Genomic DNA, 21,509 nt, shown 5'->3' on the forward strand with positions numbered 1-21,509 from the left:
TGAGTGAGATCAAATGGTACTTGTCTTTCTCTGACTGGCTTATTTCACTTAGCATAATAACCTCCAGGTCCTTCCATGATGTCTCAAAAAGTAAGATTTCATTTTTTTAATGGCCATGTAGTATTCCATTGGGTAAATGTACTGCAGCTTTTTTTTATCCACTCATCTACTGATGGACAAGGGCTGCTTCCAAATCTTGGCTATCCTATATAATAAAAGGCTATTATGCAAATTGTCCCCTCGGGAGTTCAACTGGGAGTTCGATTGCTCACTATGATGTGCACTGACCACCAGGGGGCGGTGTGGAACATGGTGGGCAACCAGCTGCAGTGGTGGGGTGCTGAGGGAGTGAGGGAAGGAGGAGGCGGGGCGGCCGGGAGGTGGGGAACTTGATCGGCCCTCATCGCTGGGCAGGCCTAAGGACTCTACCTGTGCACGAATTTTGTGCACCACGGCTCTAGTTGTAAATAATGCTGCAATGAACATAGGGGTGCATCTATTCTTTCAAATTAGCATCTTGGGGTTTGGATATATTCCCAGAAGTGGGATTGCTGGGTCATAGGCAGTTCCATTTTTAATTTTTTGAGGAAACTCCATACTATTTTCTTTCTTTTTTTTATATATATATATTTTATTGATTTTTTACAGAGAGGAAGGAAGAGGGATAGATAGTCAGAAACATCGATGAGAGAGAAACATCGATCAGCTGCCTCTTGCACACCTCCTACTGGGGATGTGCCCGCAACCAAGTTACATGCCCTTGACCGGAATCGAACCTGGGACCTTTCAGTCCGCAGGCCGACGCTCTATCCACCGAGCCAAACCGGTTTTGGCACTCCATACTATTTTCCACAGTGGCTGCACCCATCTGCATTCTTACCAACAGTGCACAAGGGTTCCCTTTTCTCCATATCCTCATCAGCACTTGTTTGTTGATTTATTGAGGATAGCCATTCTGACAGGCATGAGGTGATATCTCATTGTGGTTTTAATTTGCATCTCTCTGAAAAGTCCTATTTCTTGATCATTTGCTAATTGCTACTCACTGTGCTTGACAAGCCAATTAGAGAGCAGAGAACTTTGTGTATAAAAGAGTCAGGTGGGCAAGCCAAGGGCCCTGGGTTCTAGAGATAACTGGGTGCACATCTCAGGCACTGGCGCTTCCCATAGCAAAGTGGACGACAGGGTGGGCTGGGGCAGAGCCTCTATTCCACTGCAGTGGGGGCTGCGGGTAGCACAGCCCTGCCCCCACCTGTCCGGGTTCAGCACGGAGCTGGCGGCCCTTTCTCCAAGTGGAAGTGAAACATGGAACTGAAATGGGAAAGCGAAGGGACGTCCACTTATCATTAGTAAGTAGATGTGAAGTTAAAATACTTAAAAACAACAACACCCGTTTCATTAGCAGCAGCAGCAAGAAGAGCTAGCTATGTCATCACCACGGTATAAGATTAAAGCAGTACCTAGAACCTCATTTCACACTTTTTTTCTCCGGTTCCTAACAGTATTCTGCTAATATCCTATGAAGTTTTTTTTCCTGAATATAAATTTAAAACATTTAAATACTGACTTATTTCTTTAGCTATAAAATCATTATACAATGTTTGTGATTGCACAAACATTTTAACTATCAGGGTGTTTTATTTTTAGTTTTTTACTTTCAATGGTTTGGCAATTTCCTTGATGGATTGCCTTTTAAGAAAACAGGTTTTCATTCTTACGTCCCAGAACAATCTCTCATCTTCTTTTATATTCCCTTCCCTCTCCCCCTCCCTTCCTCTTTTGTTCTCTTCCTCTCTTTGTTCCCTGATTCATGTTTTTCTTTCCTTAAAGGTTGATTATAATGGTCCCTTGGCCAAGTTCTCTGGCAAACCCTAAGACCCTAGATGGGTTTAGGATTCTGTGAGGAGCATTCTGGGTTGTACTGAATCAAGTGAAATCATCAGTTTCAGTTTTGGCTGCTTTTCATTGGCTTCAATTTTCGAACTCCAGCTACCGCATCAGTTTTAAGGTTTTGATAATCTGCTCTGATGCTTATGCAGCTGGGTTCCAGAATATGTCAGATTGCTGCATACTTCTTAAAATCGGTTCTTCCATAAAAGAAATTCTTTCCATTTGCTTGAGGAGATGATTTTTTTTTTCTTGAAGCTTTTGCATTCCTTAAACAACAGACATCTTGATATTTCCTCCCAAATGGTGGAAAAGCACAAAGCGCATTTTGAGTGTGGAGAGAAAGGAACCCTGACCCGCTGGCCTAGCTAAATGATTATTTCATATGCTCTTTGTTTATAAGGTTTAAAGTGATTCCTTAAGAATCACTTTGCAAAATTTACATAAACATGTGAATTTCATCAGCCTGGCTTTGTGTCATTCATTCAACTCACCATTCATCAAAAGGTGGTTGTGTCGCTAAGGCCGGACATAGGTGCTGGGGCTATTCCAACTGGACATGGCCCTGTGCTCATGAGGTTCTGATAAGAAATAATGCCATTACGACAGAATGTAATAACTGTGATGGGAGAACTCAGGACGGAGAACTAACCCAGGCTGGAGAGTGAGAGAAAAGTTCCTAGAATAGCCACGGTGTGCTGGACAGAGCTGGTTCTTACTGGCTCACAAGACCACTTGATAAATTTCCAGGAATTTTGCAAGCCAGTCATTAAACACAATGATTATTAAAAGTTAAACTGTATACACTTAACATTATATAAATTATATTGAAAACAAAGGTCATATGTACTCACAACTTATTATTTTCTAATTGCTTACTATTATCTATGCTCTGAGGGTACTCATGCCAGTTATATACGGAGGTTACTTACATACAACTATATAATGGGGTGCTACTCTGTGTTCAGTGACTTGGTAGCTTGAAATCACCACAGATTTGAGAAACACTACAAAGTAGCATGTTTCCTGTGAATAGGGGCCAGTCTACCACTGAATCTTGCCTGGGAAGTGAAGAAGTAGTTGGAGTATGCCTGACAAATGCTGTGTATTTGTAGTGGGGGGTGGAGAAGATAGCATTTTTCCTTTTACATGGAAGAAAAGTTAAAACTAATTTGCTTTGGATGCGTGTCCGATAAATACATCATAAGCATTTTTCTCAAAACTTCATTTTACTTTATGAAAAAATGGTGTCTCTTTTCCCTCTTTATCTAGCATCTGAAAAATCTGGTCCTATTATACAGTGATGTTACAAACAGGAATGGAACAGATTCTCAGATTCTAGTTGTGTGTGTGTGTTGTTGGGTTTTTTTAATATAGAAATGAAGAATCAAAGAATAAAAGATGTTTAAGGTCATTGCTTCTTGGTGGAATATTATAAGTGAGAGCTGATGGGAAGAATGTAAACTTTGAAATTTGAATAACCAGAAAAAATATTCTGAATTTATAAATCACTGAGAGCTTCTCTCTCTCTCTCTCTTTAAAAAAAAAAAACACTAAAGAAGAAATAGAAATAAAGCTTTATAAATTGCATGGCCATTGGCTTTTTTTCTCAGAGATCAGACAGAAGGCACTGAAACACTTGTCAACGGAGCACGTCAATTATTCCCTTAATGTAGGAGTAATGTGATAGTAGGCAGAGGACACTGAAATTCCTCTAAACCTTTGCTCTGCTGGCATTGGTGTGCCCAATAGGCACAGATCAGATGTCAGGCTGCTGACATGATCTGCACCCATTCTGTGTTTCCTTCTAGTCCACTCCTTTCGAAGGTCTGATGATAAGACATTTATTCAGTGCCATGTCATAGGCCAGGCAGAAGTCTGTGTCCCTTTTGAGGTGATTCTCTGCCATTGAAAATATAACATGCATGAGTAGATTTAAATGCAGGTTGTTTATACCAAACCTGTTCATCTGATCTTAGATACTAAAGATAAGTTCCCAGACTTACATCGAAGAGGTAAAACCATGGAGTCAGTGCTCTTTATAATTTCTGTATTATAGACATTTTCAACAACAACTATTACAATGCTTAACTTTTATGATTGATTTTCATTTGACATAGTTCATGCTAAGCATTTTGCATGGATTATATCACTTTACTCTGAAATGATCCCATGAATGAGTACTACTAGCATATTTTTTAGAAGAATACTTTGTTTTTATTTATTTTTCTAAGTTTTATTTTCCAATTACAGTAGATAATCAATATTATTTTACTTTCAGGTGTATAACATTGTGGTTAGATATTTATCCAATATAAGTGATCCCTCTGGTAATTCAAGCAGCATCCTCCTTTTTAATGTGAATTAATTGAGTTTAGACAGATAAATAATTTGCCTTGTAACTTTTATGCAATTTTCAAGAACACTAGACTAACTTCAAGTACATTTTAAGGTCATTTCTATTCCTCATTGTTGAACTCTCTGTGGCATTATACTTCCATGTTCTGAATTCAGTTACACAGAATGTACTGTTCCTTCCATGTGTAAAATGACATGTTAAGGTGGCGCTCTGTAGAATGTAAGAATGAGCAAGATGTAGTTCCTGTCCTCCACTAATTTATAATTCCAGAAGGAGAAGGTAATTACACAAGTAACCACACCACAAAGAATAATGTTTACTGCCTTAAGGACATATGTAGTACAGGGTCTCAAAGTTTTACATGTATGTTTAACATGTTTTACATGTATGCATAAACATATTTATTTAAACTAAGTTCTAAAATATGTCCTCATAGCTAAAAGAAGATATTTTTTCCATGTGAATTCCCAAGATGTTATTTCTACCCGAATGTATTGAGAGGAAAAGTTCCATAGAAAAAAATGTTAACTAGACGCTAGAAAAAGAAACCTAATCATTAATGAAAAAATAATGTATTAAATGTTAGAACTGGAAAGGGGACATTTCAATCAATCCCCATTCTACAGATGAGAAAACAAAGACCCGCCAGCTAGAGGCAGAAATTATTATATTCCTTTTTTGTTCTCTGAGGCTTTTTTCCCATCTTTACTTGAGCTGTAGATTCAGAAAGAATTGTCTGGAGAAAATTAAGTACCTGAAGGGCCATCCTGCTCTTCTCTAATGGGTTCTACCCTCGTCTGTAATAAGTATGAATTGAATGGATGGTTTCAATTGGAATTTAGTAAGTCTTCCTTCTTAATTTAGATTATATCTGACAAACCAATCTTTTTCTGGATTATATTTGAAATTACTCCTAATATATTTAAGTTATATTGAGTGAGATGAGTTTCATCTTCCCTGATAGGATAAGAAGGAGATTATCAACACATTAGAAATTCACAGGCAAAGATTCAAAGTTTTTTCTCCCTGCTCTTGGGAACTTTCCGAAAACCTGCAAAATTCTTTGATTTGGGTGGGTAAAAAGAAGTGGTAGGATAATGAAGGAAACTGTCTTTGATGAAGACAGTGAAGTTGGTGAATGCAATAAGGTTAGTTGGGGCTCGAAGAACTAACAGCTTGTGTTTCTTATCAATAGGTTCCCTGTAGTAGGTTTCAGGTAACAGTGCTCTCTTAGCTGGCTGATCCCTCCAGTGGTGAAATATGTCTAGTTCTGGGGGGGAAGACACTGAGGAAACAGTGGCACACTGGAAAAATCTGTTTCTTTAGATCAGACAGTTCTGGGTTGCAATCCCTGATCAGCCACTTGTTAGATTCAACACCTCAGACAAGGTACGTAATCTCTCTAATATAATAATTTCTGTCCATGAAACCAGGGAATGAATGCTTTACAAGATGGCAGTAATTTAAAATAAATATGCAAGGCATTTAAAAGAGACTGACACAAAGGCAGATAATAATCTGTTTTGTCCTTTGCTGTGTTTCCCAGGCCTGGTAAATAGTAGAGAATTCATTGAATGAATATAGGAGCTGCTCAACTAATGGTAGGCATGATGATTATCATTGTTACCAGTGATTATTTGTCTAAAAAGAACCAACAAAAGTTTAAAAATGCTGCTCCCCCCAGTCTTTAAACATGTATACATATATCTATATACATAAAAGCCTAAGCGGCTGGCCAACCAGCTGACCAGCCAACTGGCCAGTAGCTATGACATGCAATGATCACCAAGGGACAGATGCTTAATGCACAGGCATGGAAACATGGAACAGACTGATGAATCTCAGAGGGAAGGGGGGAAGGAGGAGGGTAGGAAAAGATTAACCAAAGATTTTATATGCATACTAGAGGCCTGGTGCATGGAATATTGCATTGGTGGGGTCCCTAGGCCTGGCTTGGGGGGATTGGGCTGAAACTGGCCTGGTGCACAGATTCATGCCCTGGTGGGGTCCTTCAGCCTGGCCTGCAGGGATTAGGCTAAAACTGGCTCTCTGACATCCCCTGAGGGGTCCCGGATTGTGAGAGGGTGCAGGCCAGGCCGAGGGACCCCACCAGTGCACAAATCCGTGCTCCAGGCCTCCAGTATCTATAGTATATTGTACAAAGCATATACAAATCAAGAGTTTGAGATGAGTGCCATAATGTTATTGCCAACATATTATAACTTGATTATAAAGATTGGCTAGATAATCTATATATATAAAAGGCTAATATGCAAAGTGTCCCCTCGGGAGTTCGACCGGGAGTTTGATCACTAGCTATGATGTGCGATGACCACCAGAAGGCTGTGCGAAATGAAAGGAGGTCTCAGCTGGCAGCCAGCAGCCAGGAAAGGGAGGCCCTGGCCAGCAGCCGGAAGGCCCCGGTTGGCCCTGATCACTGGCCAGACCTAGGGACCCTACCTGTGCATAAATTTCATGCACTGGGTCTCTAGTGTGTTTTTTAAAAGGAATGTCAGTGTGCCTTAGCCCTAATAGCTTAGCTGTGGGCTAAATAGGAGAGGAATACCTATAAAAACAGATCTAAGACAAGAGTGGAGCATGGGCATGGATAGTGGCAATGGGTCTTTTAATTAGTCTGCAAATATAACTAATTCATGATCTCAGTGATGAAGTATAAAAGATGAGCTCTTCCCTACTTCAGATATGATGAGAATCACTGTATTAGAGGAGGGAGATTTGATATCTAGAACTGTGGTGTGTTCATCTTTTGCCTTCAGATAGAAGAAGGGAGAAAAAAGTGCACTCCTATCTATATATATAAAAGCCCAGTGACTGGAAAGGTGGAATGATCCAAACAACCAGAATGACCAGAATGACTGGTGGCTATGACATGCACTGCGGTAGCCAACCAGCCTTATCCAGGCCCCGATTGGCCCCTCTCCCCCGACACTGGCCCAGCCCAATGGGACCCCATTGGGGCAGGCCAGCTGGACCCCACCCGTGCACAAATTCATGCATTGGGCCTCTAGTATTTTATACTATTAAAACTAGGAAAGATTTGAAGCAATGAATGATGGTCCATATAAAAGAAATATTTTGGTAGCATTTAGTATGGTGAGAAGTTCTAGGTAAATTTGTAAAGGGAATCAGACAGAAAAACAGACAACTTGAGTCCTGACTTTATCTCCTCTGTTTCCTTACCTTCTTCATGAACCTTCTCTTAGTACTTGATCTAGCCAGCAAGTATTCCAGAACCCTGCCCTTGTGTGAGACTGGCCTTGTAGGCACCCACATCATTGTCATGCAGTGACCAGCAATGTGGGATCTGCAGTCAGACACTCCTCTATGTACTTTTCAAGCACCATGAAATCTTTGTAAATTCCTTAACTTTGCTAAGCCTTGGTTTGCTTTTCTGGAAAGTAAGGGGGAAGACCTATCTCCTCACAAGCATTGTTATGTTCCTTGTAATAAATGTAAAGCACAGCATAATCCTTGGGGGGAAGCACTCAATAAGGATGAGCTAGCAGTTATAAATATTGTTGCTTTTCTGAAAGAGACTCTGGGAATGAGTTCTATCCATAACTGCTGTAATAAGGCAAATGATTTTCTGAAAAGAAGTTGTCAATAATATCCTGGAGTAAACAGTCTTTGTCTTTTGTAAGGTTTACAAATCCCAGGGTGTCAAGCCTGTAATTAGGAAACAGTTTCTGGTCTCACTTGAAGCTCACCTATTAGGAGTTAACAAAGTCTCTGTTTATGCAAATACTCCAGTGGAAGTCTGGAAATCTAGAACTTCAAATTTGATGAGACTATCAACAGTGACTGAGGGTTCCTTGAAAAGGGAAAATATTTAACCATCCAGTTATTAGCTGGAACGTAGATTTTAGACTTTAGTGCATGCCTGATTTTCATGGATGTCGCTTGTAGGGAAAATAAAACTACATAGTTCCAAATTCTATTCCCTTGAAGAAATAAGACCTCTTTTAGAATATAACTATTCCATCAGCAAATCCTGTCAGTGTTTACTAGTAGATGTAGCCAAATTCCAGCCACCTTGTACTCTCCATTCCATGATAGGCTGGCTTTGGTCCTTCCTCCTTGCCCTCTTCCGATCAGACTCTGCCTCCTGTCCCATCCTTCTTTCCCAGAGAGATCCAGCTGCCCTCCTCTTCTTCCTTCCTTAACTCATTCCATCCTCTTTTCTATATGTCAAGACTACCAGATACACTTTTTAAACATGTTTTTAGCTCATTTGACATTTTTGGTACTACTATTTTATGACCCTCCACACTATATCCTCTCATGTGACTGTACTCTTACATGTTCTATATTATTTCTGCTCTTGATTTTGACAATTCTTACAAAGTAATGTGTCCTTAACAAAACAGAACCAGAGGCATGGATACATGGAACAGACTGACAACTGTCAGAGGGGCTGGGGGAGAAGAGGACTGGATGAAAGAAGGTGAAGAGATTAGCTAAAGAACATATATGCATAACCCAAGATACAGACAACAGTGTGGTGATGGTCAGAGTGGGGGTTGGGTGAAGGGAGACAAAGGGTTGGGGGGAATGGGGACATCTGTAATAGCACAGTAAAAAGTACAGCCCTGTGAACAGCCATACTATTCTAAAATAGTTGGGCAAATTCCATAAAAAATGTCTCATCCATATTCTGGTAATAAAAAGAGTCCATCTAAGACTTAGAGAATTTTAAATAAAATAATTAGACTTGAACATGTACATGCACATGCAAATAAAAAACTGCCTCTAAGAAGTGTGGGGTGCTGCTCTCAGGTCACAGACAGTTTTGTCTATGTGGTTTTTCATGCCCTTTTCTCTAGAGCAGTTTGGACATCAGCAACCTTAGCGTCTGGTTACTCAAGCGCTGCAGGGATGTTTGGCCTCTTAAAGCAACATTCATTGGTCTCTAGGCAATAGGTTTGAGAGGACTAGATGGCTGCTGTTTTTTGACGGGAAAGAAAGAAAATAGCTTTTCATGGAACCACCAAATGTGCTATTTCTCTAACAGGTAATGGCAAATTTAGAGAATCCTTCTTTACACCAGATATCACAAACTCATTAAAACCCAGGACAAGGCCTATGAAACTCTCTGCTCATCCATCTCCCAGGACAGATTTCTTCCTACCCTACATTCTACTAGGCCACCCTGAAAAGCCCAAATCTAGTTTGATTCATACTCAGCCAAGAGACCTAGTTGGATTCTATGGTTCTCTCTGCTCTCCCCACCCCCACCCATTCCCTCTTCCTTGATTAGATTTGAAATCCCTTTCACAAAGGATTTTAAAACCAAAGGAAGCTAAGCCAACTCCTTGCCTGATATTTATTTGTGTGAATGACTTTCTGTTAAAATGCAATCAGTCAGTCGCCAGGTTTAAAAAACTGATATAGATTTGGTTAGTATTTCAGGACAAGGTGACTGGTCAAAAGAACAGAAGGACATTATGCAGTCATCAATGTGGGTGAAAAGGGTGATGAAGGAACGGCTGGGAACCCTTTGCAAACCTCTCAATTTTGTTGTAGGTGGGTCCTGTTTATCTTCAAATGGGTGGGGACAAATCAAAATCTTGCACCTGGTATTTGTGTTCTGCAGCTGCAAACCCAAAAGCTCCATCTCACATGATTTATGAAAATGAACTACTTTTTTTCTTTGAATGTGTGTTGGACTTCATACAAAGGAGCATTTTCCCCTGAAGATACATTAATCAAGGTTACACCATAGTCTTAAAAAGGAAGTCAGATGGAATGTTTAATTATTTACAATTGAACATATAGAACATTTGCCTGGCTTGCACAGCTGAAGATATAATTAGAAGTTCCTCAAGAGAGAACAGGGTTAAAGTGTGTAGACATTTCAAACATTAAATCCATCCCCCCCAAAACTGCTCACAAATATGAGCGATTAGTCAATATACTTGAGGCTCTCTGAAACTTTTTAGCAGCCAATAATTTCTTCATGATTGAGTAGTTGCGAGCAAAAAGATTGCTTCCTTTCTCAATGCCATTTTGTTAGACATTTTTAATGAAGTAGCAAATTTGCAGCTTGACAGGAAAAGCTCAGTGACAATGTATTAGAATTTATAATCCCAGCCGACATATCTGGTTACTTCATTTTTAGATTACTGCTCTTTCCTTATTAGTAGACATATGACTAATGCAAATACCTTTGCAGACACCTGCATGCTGTTTTCTTGCATGTTCATAATGGCTTCAGAGATCTTGACATCTATAGGATCCATGACCGACTCAATGTTGAAAGGTCCTTCCAGTCGCTCTGCCACCAAGAGCATTGCATCTGTTAAAATACAGGAGCATGATTTATTTGAGAACTGAGAACTTCAGGTTCTTAACCTGTGTTTAACATTCACAACACGACTGGCTGAAAAATATCTGTTCATTCAAATTTTTATTTGCTTTTATATGGCAAATAAAAAAAATGGAATGAATGACTAAACCTTAGAGAAGTATTTTATTTCATTTGAAGACTGATAATTATTTTACATGTATAGAAGCAGACCTGAAAATGAGAAAATAAGTTCAAGTTAAGAGAGTAAGTGCCGAAACCGGTTTGGCTCAGTGGATAGAGCGTCGGCCTGCGGACTGAAAGGTCCCGGGTTCGATTCCGGTCAAGGGCATGTACCTTGGTTGCGGGCACATCCTCAGTGGAGGTGTGCAGGAGGCAGCTGATCGATGTTTCTCTCTCATCGATGTTTCTAGCTCTCTATCCCTCTCCCTTCCTCTCTGTGAAATATCAATAAAATATATTAAAAAAAAAAGTATTTAAAAAGAGAGTAAGAAAATAAACAAAAGGAAAAAAAAAGATCAAACACTATGGCAGGGACAAATTGTTTGAGCTTTTGGGTCACAGAATAGAGAAGTGTATAATATCCCTTTCTAGAATAAATAGTTTAGTATATGCCCTATGTTTTCTTTTCCATCTGTACATGAATATAGCAAATTACATATATATATATATATATATATATATATATATATATATATCCTATATAATAAAGAGGTACTATGCAAATTGACCCTCATGCCCTTGCACAAGATGGCCGCCCCCGTGTGGTCAAAGATGGCCGTCACAAGATGGCTGGCAGGGTAGAGTAGTTGTGGTGATCAGGTCAGCAGGGGAGGGCAGTTGGGGGTGACCAGGCCTGCAGGGGAGGGCAGTTAGGGGCAACTGGCCGGCAGGGGAGGGCAGTTGGGGGTGACTGGGCCAGCAGGGGAGGGCAGTTGGGGGCAATCGGGCTGGCAGGGGAGCAATTAGGTGTTGTTCAGGCTGGCAGGGGAGTGGTTAGGGGGTGATCAGTCTGGCAGGCAGGAGAGCGGTTGGGAGCCAGCAGTCCCAGATTGTGAAAGGGATGTCCGGCAATCAGACATCCCCCGAGGGGTCCCAGATTGGAGAGGGTGCAGGCTGGGCTGAGGGACATACTTTCCCCAGTGCATGAATTTCATGCATCAGGCCCCTAGTCCTATCTAATAAAGAGGGAATATGCTAATTGACCCTCACACCGTCACAAATGATGGAGCCTCCCACAACCAATAAGGAGAGAATATGCTAATTCACTGCCCCGCCCTCAAAGATGGTGGCACCCACAGCCAATAAGGAGGGAATATGCTAATTGGGGCAGCACCCACAGCCACAAGATGGCCAGCAGGGGAGGGCAGTTATGGGTGACCAGGCCAGCAGGGGAAGGCAGTTGGGGGTGACTGGGCTGGCAGAGGAGGGCAGTTGGGGGTGATTGGGCTGGCAGGGGAGCAGTTAGGCATCGATCAGGCTGGCAGAGGAGTGGTTAGGAGGTGATCAGGCTGGCAGATAGAAGCAGTTAGGGGCAATCAGGCAGGCAGGCAGGTGAGTGGTTGGGAGTCAGCAGTCCTGGATCGTGAGAGGGGTGTCTGATCTGGCCTAAACCAGCAGTCAGACATCCCCTGAGGGTTCCCAGATTGGAGAGGGTGCAGGCTGGGCTGAGGGACATCCCCCCCTGCCCCAGTGCATGAATTTTATGCACTGGGCCTCTAGTATATATATAAAAGCCTAAGCGACTGGCCAGTAGCTATGATGTGCACTGACCACCAGGGGGCAGACACTCAACGCAGGAGCTGCTGAGCTGCAGTCACTGGTAGTGGTGGTTCTTGGGTGACACATTTGAACCAGAGAAGAGGGAGCCTGATTCTGGGGTGCATCACCCAAGAACTGCCCTCTCATAATCCAGGACCCCACAGGGGATGTCAGAGAGCCAGTTTCGGCCCGATCCCCGCAGGCCAGGCAGAGGGGCCCACTGGTGCACAAATCTGTGCACTGGACCTCTAGTCCTACATAAAATAAAAACAAAATAAAACAATATTAGGTAAGGGATTCCCTGAATTTTAAAGATAGAGTCTAATTTCTTCTGGAGTGTGGGGAAAATGGAGAATATTGGAGAAATAGTAATATGTGAATTTGGATGCACAAATGTCAAGACCCAACTCAAGCATATCTATGTGTGTGAAGCATTTCTGGATTTCCTGTGAAGAACAGACCTGGTTTGTTCTATCACTCTACCTAGCATGCTATTCTGTTTTGCACTTTGACACCCTTGGGAATAGGGAAAGTTATCTTTCTTGGTTTTGTATATTCAAGGCTTATTATGGTTCCTATCACATTGTAAACTCTCAAAAATGTCTATGATGTTATAGTGAACTGAAGTATTGATTGGGAAGCTTTAGTTTTCTGGAGAAGATGGTGATAGTGATATGGAGGCAAAGGCTATGAGTCAGGAGTTAGTAGCCCTGGTTCTTGCCCTGTCACTAACTAGTTAAATGGCCATGGGACAAATTTCTGAGCTTTTGGGTCATAGAATAGAGAAGTGTATAATATCCCTTTCTAAAATAAATAGTTTAGTATATGCCCTATGTTTTCTTTTCTGTCTGTACATGAATATTTTAAGCATGTAAATATATCATGTAATCTGTTTTTTATTTGTTTAATTTTTATTGATTTTTTTGGGGGGGAGAGGTAGAGAGGGCGAGAGGAGAGAAACATCCATCAGTTGCTTCTCCCTCTCCACGTCCCCCCCTCCCCCCCACATTCACACTCCCGGCCTGGGTTTGAACCTACAACCTGGGTATGTGCCCTGACCGTGAATCAAACCCACAGTGTATGGGATGACACTTTAACTATGTGAGCCACGTTGGCCAGGGTTATGATCTACTTTTTAAATGTAGTATATTATTAATGTAAAACACTATTTATAGTAGCTATTTTATAGTATTAGTATAAGGAAAGCAAATTTTATTTTTATTACATATCCAACCAAGCTCAACTAATGTCCAACATCACCACATTTCCAGGGTTATAAGTAGTTATGAGTGAGGCACATGAGAAACCTTTTAAGACAGACAATTTTTCATCAGAAAGCTGCAGTACTGTCTGGGAAGCAAAGAGAGTCAGCAGGCTTTGTGAACAGCGCCAGCTTTTACAGGGTCTCCTGGCTCTCTCAGCCGCACCCCCTCACTGAGTTCTTGCTCCACACCTGTGGGATACAGCAAATGCATCCAGGGCAGCACCTGGAGTATCAGGGAGTGATACTCTACCCCAGCCCCGCCCCCATTACTCTGCCTCATGTTATCCTCATGGACACAAATGACTTGGAAAACTTAACTGTCAACAAAGACTCACAGAGAAGCTCAACACTTTCTGATTTATTTTCTTAGGAAATGCAGACTTTGCTGTGTATGTCACAGCAGAATCTTACAACAAAAGCAGCAATGTATTTAGATCTTCCTGATCTAATTATCTGTGGATGTAGAAGGTGCACATTGTTTGGTTGGAGTATTTTAATATTAAGTATGTTTTCTCCTTTAAGGTTTTCAAGGTGGCTCACTGGTGCCTGAGAGCTGGTCTGTTTCTTTTATGTCTTTATATCGGCTTTATGTGTTCATCAAAAATAATCCCCTTTCCTGTTTGACTTTCCAACAGAGTTTTTGTTGGAGATTAATTATGACAAAGGAGTCAGTTTCTCCAGACAGGTGTATCCTGCTAAAAGAACCAAGAAATCCTTGTACATGACACACACACACACACACACACACACACACACACACAAAACCAAACTGGCACCATGGAGTTACTAAAAAGTGCAATTAAAGGAAGTGATAAGTATGAAGTACTTAATTGTGTTCTTTACATAGGTATTTGCGTAAATCATTATATGTACTCGTCTATCACAGCATATCTATCCAACATGACTGGGTTGAGTTGAAATAATAATGTTGGCTCGACTGGAAGTCTGAAAGCAGTTGTGCTCTGGGAAAAAAGAGACACATTTTTGGGTTGGATCAAAAGGACTTAGTATAGTGTCATAATTTGAAATTATGGGATCTAAAACATCTCTGAGAAGGTTGTCTTAATTGATTACACTAAAGCACTCCCTCTCTACCAGACCTTCCCTTCAATAAGTAAGGCAAAAGCTGTTTGATTCATAACATGAAGTGGGGGAGTTCCTCTCTGGTGATGTCAACCCTTTTGTTCCCTATTCCTTCTCCTCCATGGTGCTTGCCTTTAGGTTCCTGGGTCTGCAAACTCATCACCTCCTGTTTGACGCTGCCATGGTGAAAGTGCTCAAGGTGACCCTTTCCAAGCAGCTGCCTGCTTAGTCTTGCAAAAAGGCATGCCTATTGATGATTCTATGTATTAAACATGTAACCCAAAGGCCACACTTACTCAAACTGTTTGCCCCTATATTTCCATTTTCTATCTCAATTCATTTCATTTGCTTTGTAAGTATGCAATTAATTTATAATGATAAATTTTTGATGTAGGTATATATCTATTTACTTTTCTTTTAATTTTGATCACCAGTCAGAATATGGTACTTTAAACTGATTTTAAAATCTGGTTTAGACTAATACTAATTATATATATATATATATATATATATATATATATATATATATATATATGACTCAAAATAGATTGTCTGAAGTGCCCCTGGATCATTATTAAGAGTAGGAATGTGCATATGATTAACAGTACTGTCATGTGCACTTAAAATGTTGTTAAGAGGGTAGATTTCATGTTATGTGCTTTTCTTTTTTTTTGCCACAATAAAAAAAAAAGTAGGGATAATAATTGTGCTGATCAACTACAGAAATGGAGAAAAGAGAACTGCTGCTGGGAATATAAAGTGATGCAGCCACTATGGAAAGCAGCATTGTGGTTCCTCAAAAAATTAAAAAGTGAACTACCATATGATCCAGTAATTATGCTTCTGGGAAATGAAATCACTCTCTCAAAAGGATATCAGAACCCCCATGTTCATTGTAGCTTTATTTAAAGTAGCAAAGACATGGAAACAGCATTAAGTGTTCATTGAGAGATGACTGGATAAAGAAGATGTGGTACATATACCTATACACTGGAATATTATTCAGCCATCAAAAAGAAGGAAATCCTGCCATTTGTGACAACAGGGAAGGACCTCAAGGGCATTATGTTAAGTGAGATAAAACAGACAGAGAAGGCAAATGCTATCTGATTTCACTTATATGTGGAATCTAAAAAGAAACTGAACTCAGAGAACAGATTGGTGGTTGCCAGAGGCAGAGAGTATGGAGTGGGAGAAATGGGTGAGGGTGGTCAAAAGGTACAAACTTCCAGTTATCAGTCTTGGGATGAAATGTCAAGCATGGTGACTAATCAGTCAATAATACTTTATTGTATATTTGAAAGTTGCTAAGAGAGTAGATTTTACAAGTTCTCATCTCAAGGCAAAAAAAAAAAATTATAACTATGTATGGTGATAGATGTTAACTAGACTTACTATGGCAATCATTTTGCAATATCAGTAAAACATTATATTGTACACCTTGAACTAATACAGTGCTATGTGTCAATTCTATCTCAAAAAAATCCTGAAAATACATGTCTCCTTATAATATAATTATCCCTTCCCCCCAGTTCTCATTTTTGTACTGAGTTTGCATGACAAGACACCCCAGGGCCACAAAAGGAAAAGTAGCTTTTCAGACAACTTTCCCACTCTTTTGCATTTCCAGTCTAACGGGTATGCAAACAGCTCGGAGTCTAGTTTAGACATGTTACCAGGTAAGAAAGTGACAGTGGCAGGCCAGAGCTGTAAAGACCTGGGACTAGCAAAATGCCTGGGAGTGAATGGAAGCCATCCCTGAGTCCCAGCCCCCAGATGACCAGAAGGAGGTGCTGCTCACAGAGCAGCCAGTGGTGCTTCGGCTTGACTGGTTCGCCTCCCAACTGCTGGGCAAGTCTGTCAGCGGCCAAGCTCCCCAGGTGCCAGAAGGAACTTCCTTCTTTTTTGGGGCTGAGTAAAGCCAGGTTTATTTCTCTTCCCAAAGTGCAGGAAACACACATGACTTTTATGACACCGAGGCAGTAGCTGGTAACTTTCTCTGAAACCAATTAAGTCACAACATTACTTATTTTAGCGGCTGCCATCCTGTGCTGTTTTAATTATTTCTGTGCCATTTATATTTTGAAATATTTGGAACATTATTTTTTACTGTGTTCTTGGAGCTATTATCTATGGCCAATTAAATCGGGGCCGTTTTAGGATGTCAGCTAATGATCATCAGGTCTTTTCTGCACAAATCTCCTGTGTCGTCCAAGTTTTGTTTTTCTTTTTAAACAAAAAAGACTTTTGTCTTACTCAAGCAGTATATGTAACTTCTGTTTCTAAAAGGAGAATAACATGCCCTAGTTGGTTTGGCTCAGCGGATTGAGCGTCGGCCTGCAGATTGAAGGGTTCCAGGTTCGATTCTGGCCAAGGGCACATATATGCCTGGGTTGCGGGCTCGATCCCCAGTGAGGGGCATGCAGAAGCAGCCCATCAGTGATTCTCTCTCATCATTGATGTTTCTATCTCTCTATCCCTCTCCCTTCCTCTCTGAAATCAATAAAATATATTTATAAAAAATAAAAGGAGAATAACATTTAGATAATTAGATACAACTGGTATAACAGAGATGCTATGACTGTGTGTTAGCACAGAGTGTGGGTACAGCAGCTCAACCAGAAGGTGCCATGCAAAGTGAGGAGCCAGAACGCAGGTAAAGCTGTACCCCTGGGCCAAGGCTATCCACTCTTTTAAGAATGGCCTTTATGATTAGGAGTGAGGAAACTGACTCTAGTTAGAGTCAGGTGCCTGGGTCTCTGCTTAGGCCTTTCCATTAAATGGTTGAGAGATAATGTGTGTCGCTTAATTCACAAAGTCCCATTGTCTTTATCTGTGAAATGGAAATTATGACAATGTCTATTTAATCGTGGCGATTTGAGTAATCAAATATGGTAGTACCTGTATAGTTGTTAGCACAGTGCTTGGCTTATAATTAGCTCTCAACAAAGGTGACTATCCTAAGGCACTCTCACTGACAGTGGAAGTGGGAAGGAGAGGAAATAACTTTCAAGACATTTTGGGAGTATTGACAGCAACAGATGTGAAGACCAAAGGAGCAAAAGCTACACGGATGACTGTGAGATATATAGCCGATACTCGTTAGTATGTTTAATTAATGTTTGGATTATAGCTGCTTTGTTCATTACAAGAGATACAAAATAGCATTATTTTCCTACAATGTGCCCCTTTGCCAACTAAAGATAATTACAAAGTCTCTGACTTGCTTGCCATTAAGAGGTGCGATTATGTCCTGTCCCTTAAACCTGGGTAAGCTCCGTGACCACTGTGACTAAGAGCATACAATGGAAGTGACACTGCCAATTATAGATGGAATGTTAGTGTGCCCTCAGAATCCATATGTTGAAACATAATCCCCAATGTGATGGTATTAAAAGGTGGGTCTCTGGGGGGAGGGGGTGATTAGGTCATGAGGGTGAAACCCTCATGAATGAGATTAGCACCCTTATGAAAGAGACCCCAGAAAGTTCCCTAACCCCTTCTGCCATGTAAGGATACAATGAGAAGACTATAAACTAGGAGGAGGGCTCTCACCAGACACAGAGTCTTCTGGTGCCTTGATCTAGAACTCCCGACCTTCCAGAACTATGAGAAATAAATATTTACTGTTTAAGCCATCTAGTTTATGCTACTTTTGTTATAGCAGCTCCACTGGACTAACATATCTGCCAAGTTGCCAGACATATGCTGTGAGGCTGTCTACAACCTGCCAGACCAGCCCATCTGCCAGCTGTTGCCATCTGGTGATCCTAGTCAACACCCTGTGGTGCAGAAGAATCATTCAGCTGAGCCCTGCCCAAATTCCTGACCCACACTCCTGTCACTTCTAATAATACTAGAGGCCCGGTGCATAAAATTCGTGCATGGGGGGGGGGCGTTCCCTCAGCCCAGCCTGCACCCTCTACAAACCGGGACCCTTCGGGTAATATCCAACTGCCAGTTGAGGCCCGATCTCAGGGATTAGTACTAAACCAGCAGTCAGACATCTCTTTCACAATCTGGGACCACTGGCTCCTAACTGCTCACCTGCCTGCCTGCCTGACTGCCCCTAACTGCCCCCCCCAACACCTCTGCCTACCAGCCTGATCGCCCCCAACTGCCCCCCCCCCACTGGCCTGGTCACCCCCCAACTGCCCCCCTGCTGGCCTGGTCACTCCCAACCCCCCCCCACCATCCTGGTCGCCCCCAACTGGCCCCCCTGCTGGGCCTGGTCACCCCCAACTGCCCCCCCAGCCAGCCTGGTCATCCCACACAGCCTGCTGTTCAGTCATTTGGTCGTCCCTCACTAACCCCCCTGCCGGGCTTGTTGCCCCATGCAACCTGCTGTTCGGTCTTTACTGTTACTGTAATGGCGTCTTGGACAATTTGCATATTCCTCTATTATTAGTATAGATGGTTGCTATTTTAAGCTACTAAATTTGGGGATAATTTATTTTGAAGCAGTAGAAAAGTGGAGCAGCCAAATGACAATATTTACAAAATACTCCACTGCTCTTTGACAGGACTCAAATATTCAGAATTCTAGTCATTTAATTTTTGACAAATTGACCACTTACGATATAAACCCTGTTTACAAACACTGAAAAAAAAATAGACCTTTGCCTAAAGAAAACATACAAGAGAATTTGCTCTAGTCCACAGAGGATTATGGAACACTGCTATGGTACACTGAATGCACACCAGCTATTCTTGAGTGAGGGTTATATTTCCCCAGGATGTGAGCCCGTGAGATAAAGAACAAGTGTGGAAGAAAGGCAGAGGTTTTGGATTTTGTCTAAGTCTTTGACTTTATGGAGTAAAGGCTCTGACACGGGAGCTAGACATTATCTCTGTCTCTGGGGTGGCCCTGGAGTGAGAACTATTTTGCTGCAGGAATTCTGCATGTTTATACTCCTGTAGGATGTAATTTTTAAGTATGATTTCATGTGATCAAACATGTATTTTTAATTTACTTCTTGAGAAAAGGAGATGTAAAATTAGTAATGATTTTACTGAGTGATGATTTAATCTGGAAAACAGTGATTTTCCAAAATGCTCCAGGGGAGGCAAGAAAAGAAAACTTTTTTTTCTTCTTAAAGGAGATGTTATTAAGCTTCTCCTAAGTAATGACAGATATTAAAATAACCTTGAAAAAATTCAGTTGAGAAGGAGTTGGGGGGCATGGGTGAGGGTGGTCAAAAGGTACAAACTTCCCATTATAAGATGAGTAAGATCTTGGATCTAATGCACAGTATGCAACTATAGTTAATACTCTATCATATATTTGCAAGTAGATCTTAAAAGTTCACATGCACACACACACATATGGTAGCTATGTGAAGTGATGGAGGTATTAAATAACTTTATGTGATAAACATTCGTTAACTTATGTGATAAACATTTTGCAATATATACTGCATCAAATCAACATGTTGCACACCTTAAACTTACACAATGTTATATATCAATTACATCTCAATAAGGCTGAAAAAAAAGATAAAACTTAATTGAAATAAATTAAACTTAACCTAATAAATATTTGTTATGCGTCAAGGAGTATCACTCTGCCATTATAAATCAGTAGTGGTGTGGGTATAGAAGCAGTCCATGGTTGCCACATTCATGGAGTTTGGAAATTTTTTGAAGTGACAAATAAAATTTTATACATTCTATTATTTTTCTTTCTTTGAGGGAAATTTGAATTAAGACGATAACATATTATTTCAAAGTTCTCATGAAATCTAAATTTGTCCTAATGATCTACTCTTTGAAAAATGAAATTTATAAGCACAATCTATTTTCTTATTTTATTAGAATTCCAGAGCCCCCAACTTCCACTTTTGTTTAGAAGTAATTACTCACCCTCTATCACATCTGCAGGACTATTGTTTTACCTAACCAAAATACTTTCCCTACTGAGAAGAAGACAAAGGAATAAAAAAAATCAAGCAATTTTACAAATATCCTGGTACATTCATTCATTGGCACCCCAGTTACTCATTAAGAGAAAAAAACACCTGCTTCAGTGTTTATATATAGACTCATTTATGCCCATGGCATGGATGTAATTAGAGACTTCGCTTTCTCCTGTGGCTTGCCAGAGACGGGCACCCAGAATATACACGTCCTTTGCTTTCACCCAAATTGATTAATTAAAATGCTTGTGAGATTTCGGACAGGAACATGTTTCAGAGAGGCCTGGAAAGAGAGCACAGCTTGTGGGGACTGGGGATCCACAGCAGCAGGCAGACATGACCTAAATAACCAGCAATGAGAATTTGAACTTACCTAGTCAGAAGTTCTATGCCCTTTTTTAGAATTTACTTTAAAAAAAAAAATTAGATTTTGGGGGCAATTTTATATCTAAGACATTTCATTTTAGAACTCTGATTCATAAAACTACCAAGTAAGAGAATATTTCCTCCCTTGGGACTATATCTGATTAAAAAATATTTTATTGAATGCAGAGAGGAAGGGAGAGGGAGAGAGAGATAGAAACATCAATGATGACAGAGAATCATTGATCGTCTGCCTTCTGCACAACCCCCTGCTGCTCTGTGATCTCTTCTCTGACATTACTGACAGAGCTGTCTTTTCAAAATGCAAGTCTGATGGGGTCACTGCCTCGCTCTAGGCTGCCTTTGCCTTTAGGATCAGTGTGAACCTCATATCCTGGCATAAGGAAAGGTCTTCATAAGAGGGTCCCAGTCTATCTTAGCAGCCTTGCCTACTACAACCCCTGAACCCTATCTCCACACAAGGACTTTCCCCTTATATCTCCATCATAATGTTTTAAATGACACTGAAAGTTTTGGGTTCAATTCCCAGTA

At 40.8% G+C, this 21,509-nt stretch overlaps 1 protein-coding gene across 2 annotated transcripts in view; it reads right to left on the reverse strand.

Moving 5' to 3' along the window:
* The window catches only part of GPC6 (glypican 6), a 1,157,351-nt gene that overhangs the window by 110,991 nt on the left and 1,024,851 nt on the right, over positions 1-21,509 (reverse strand). For both annotated transcript variants that reach the window (XM_080660993.1, XM_080660992.1), the window contains exon 5: positions 10,432-10,562. In XM_080660993.1, coding sequence (XP_080517119.1) covers positions 10,432-10,562 — 131 coding nt within the window. The remainder of the gene's footprint in view (positions 1-10,431; positions 10,563-21,509) is intronic.

Source organism: Plecotus auritus (assembly GCF_963455305.1).
Source record: "Plecotus auritus genome assembly, chromosome: 3".
Classification (NCBI taxonomy): domain Eukaryota; kingdom Metazoa; phylum Chordata; class Mammalia; order Chiroptera; family Vespertilionidae; genus Plecotus; species Plecotus auritus.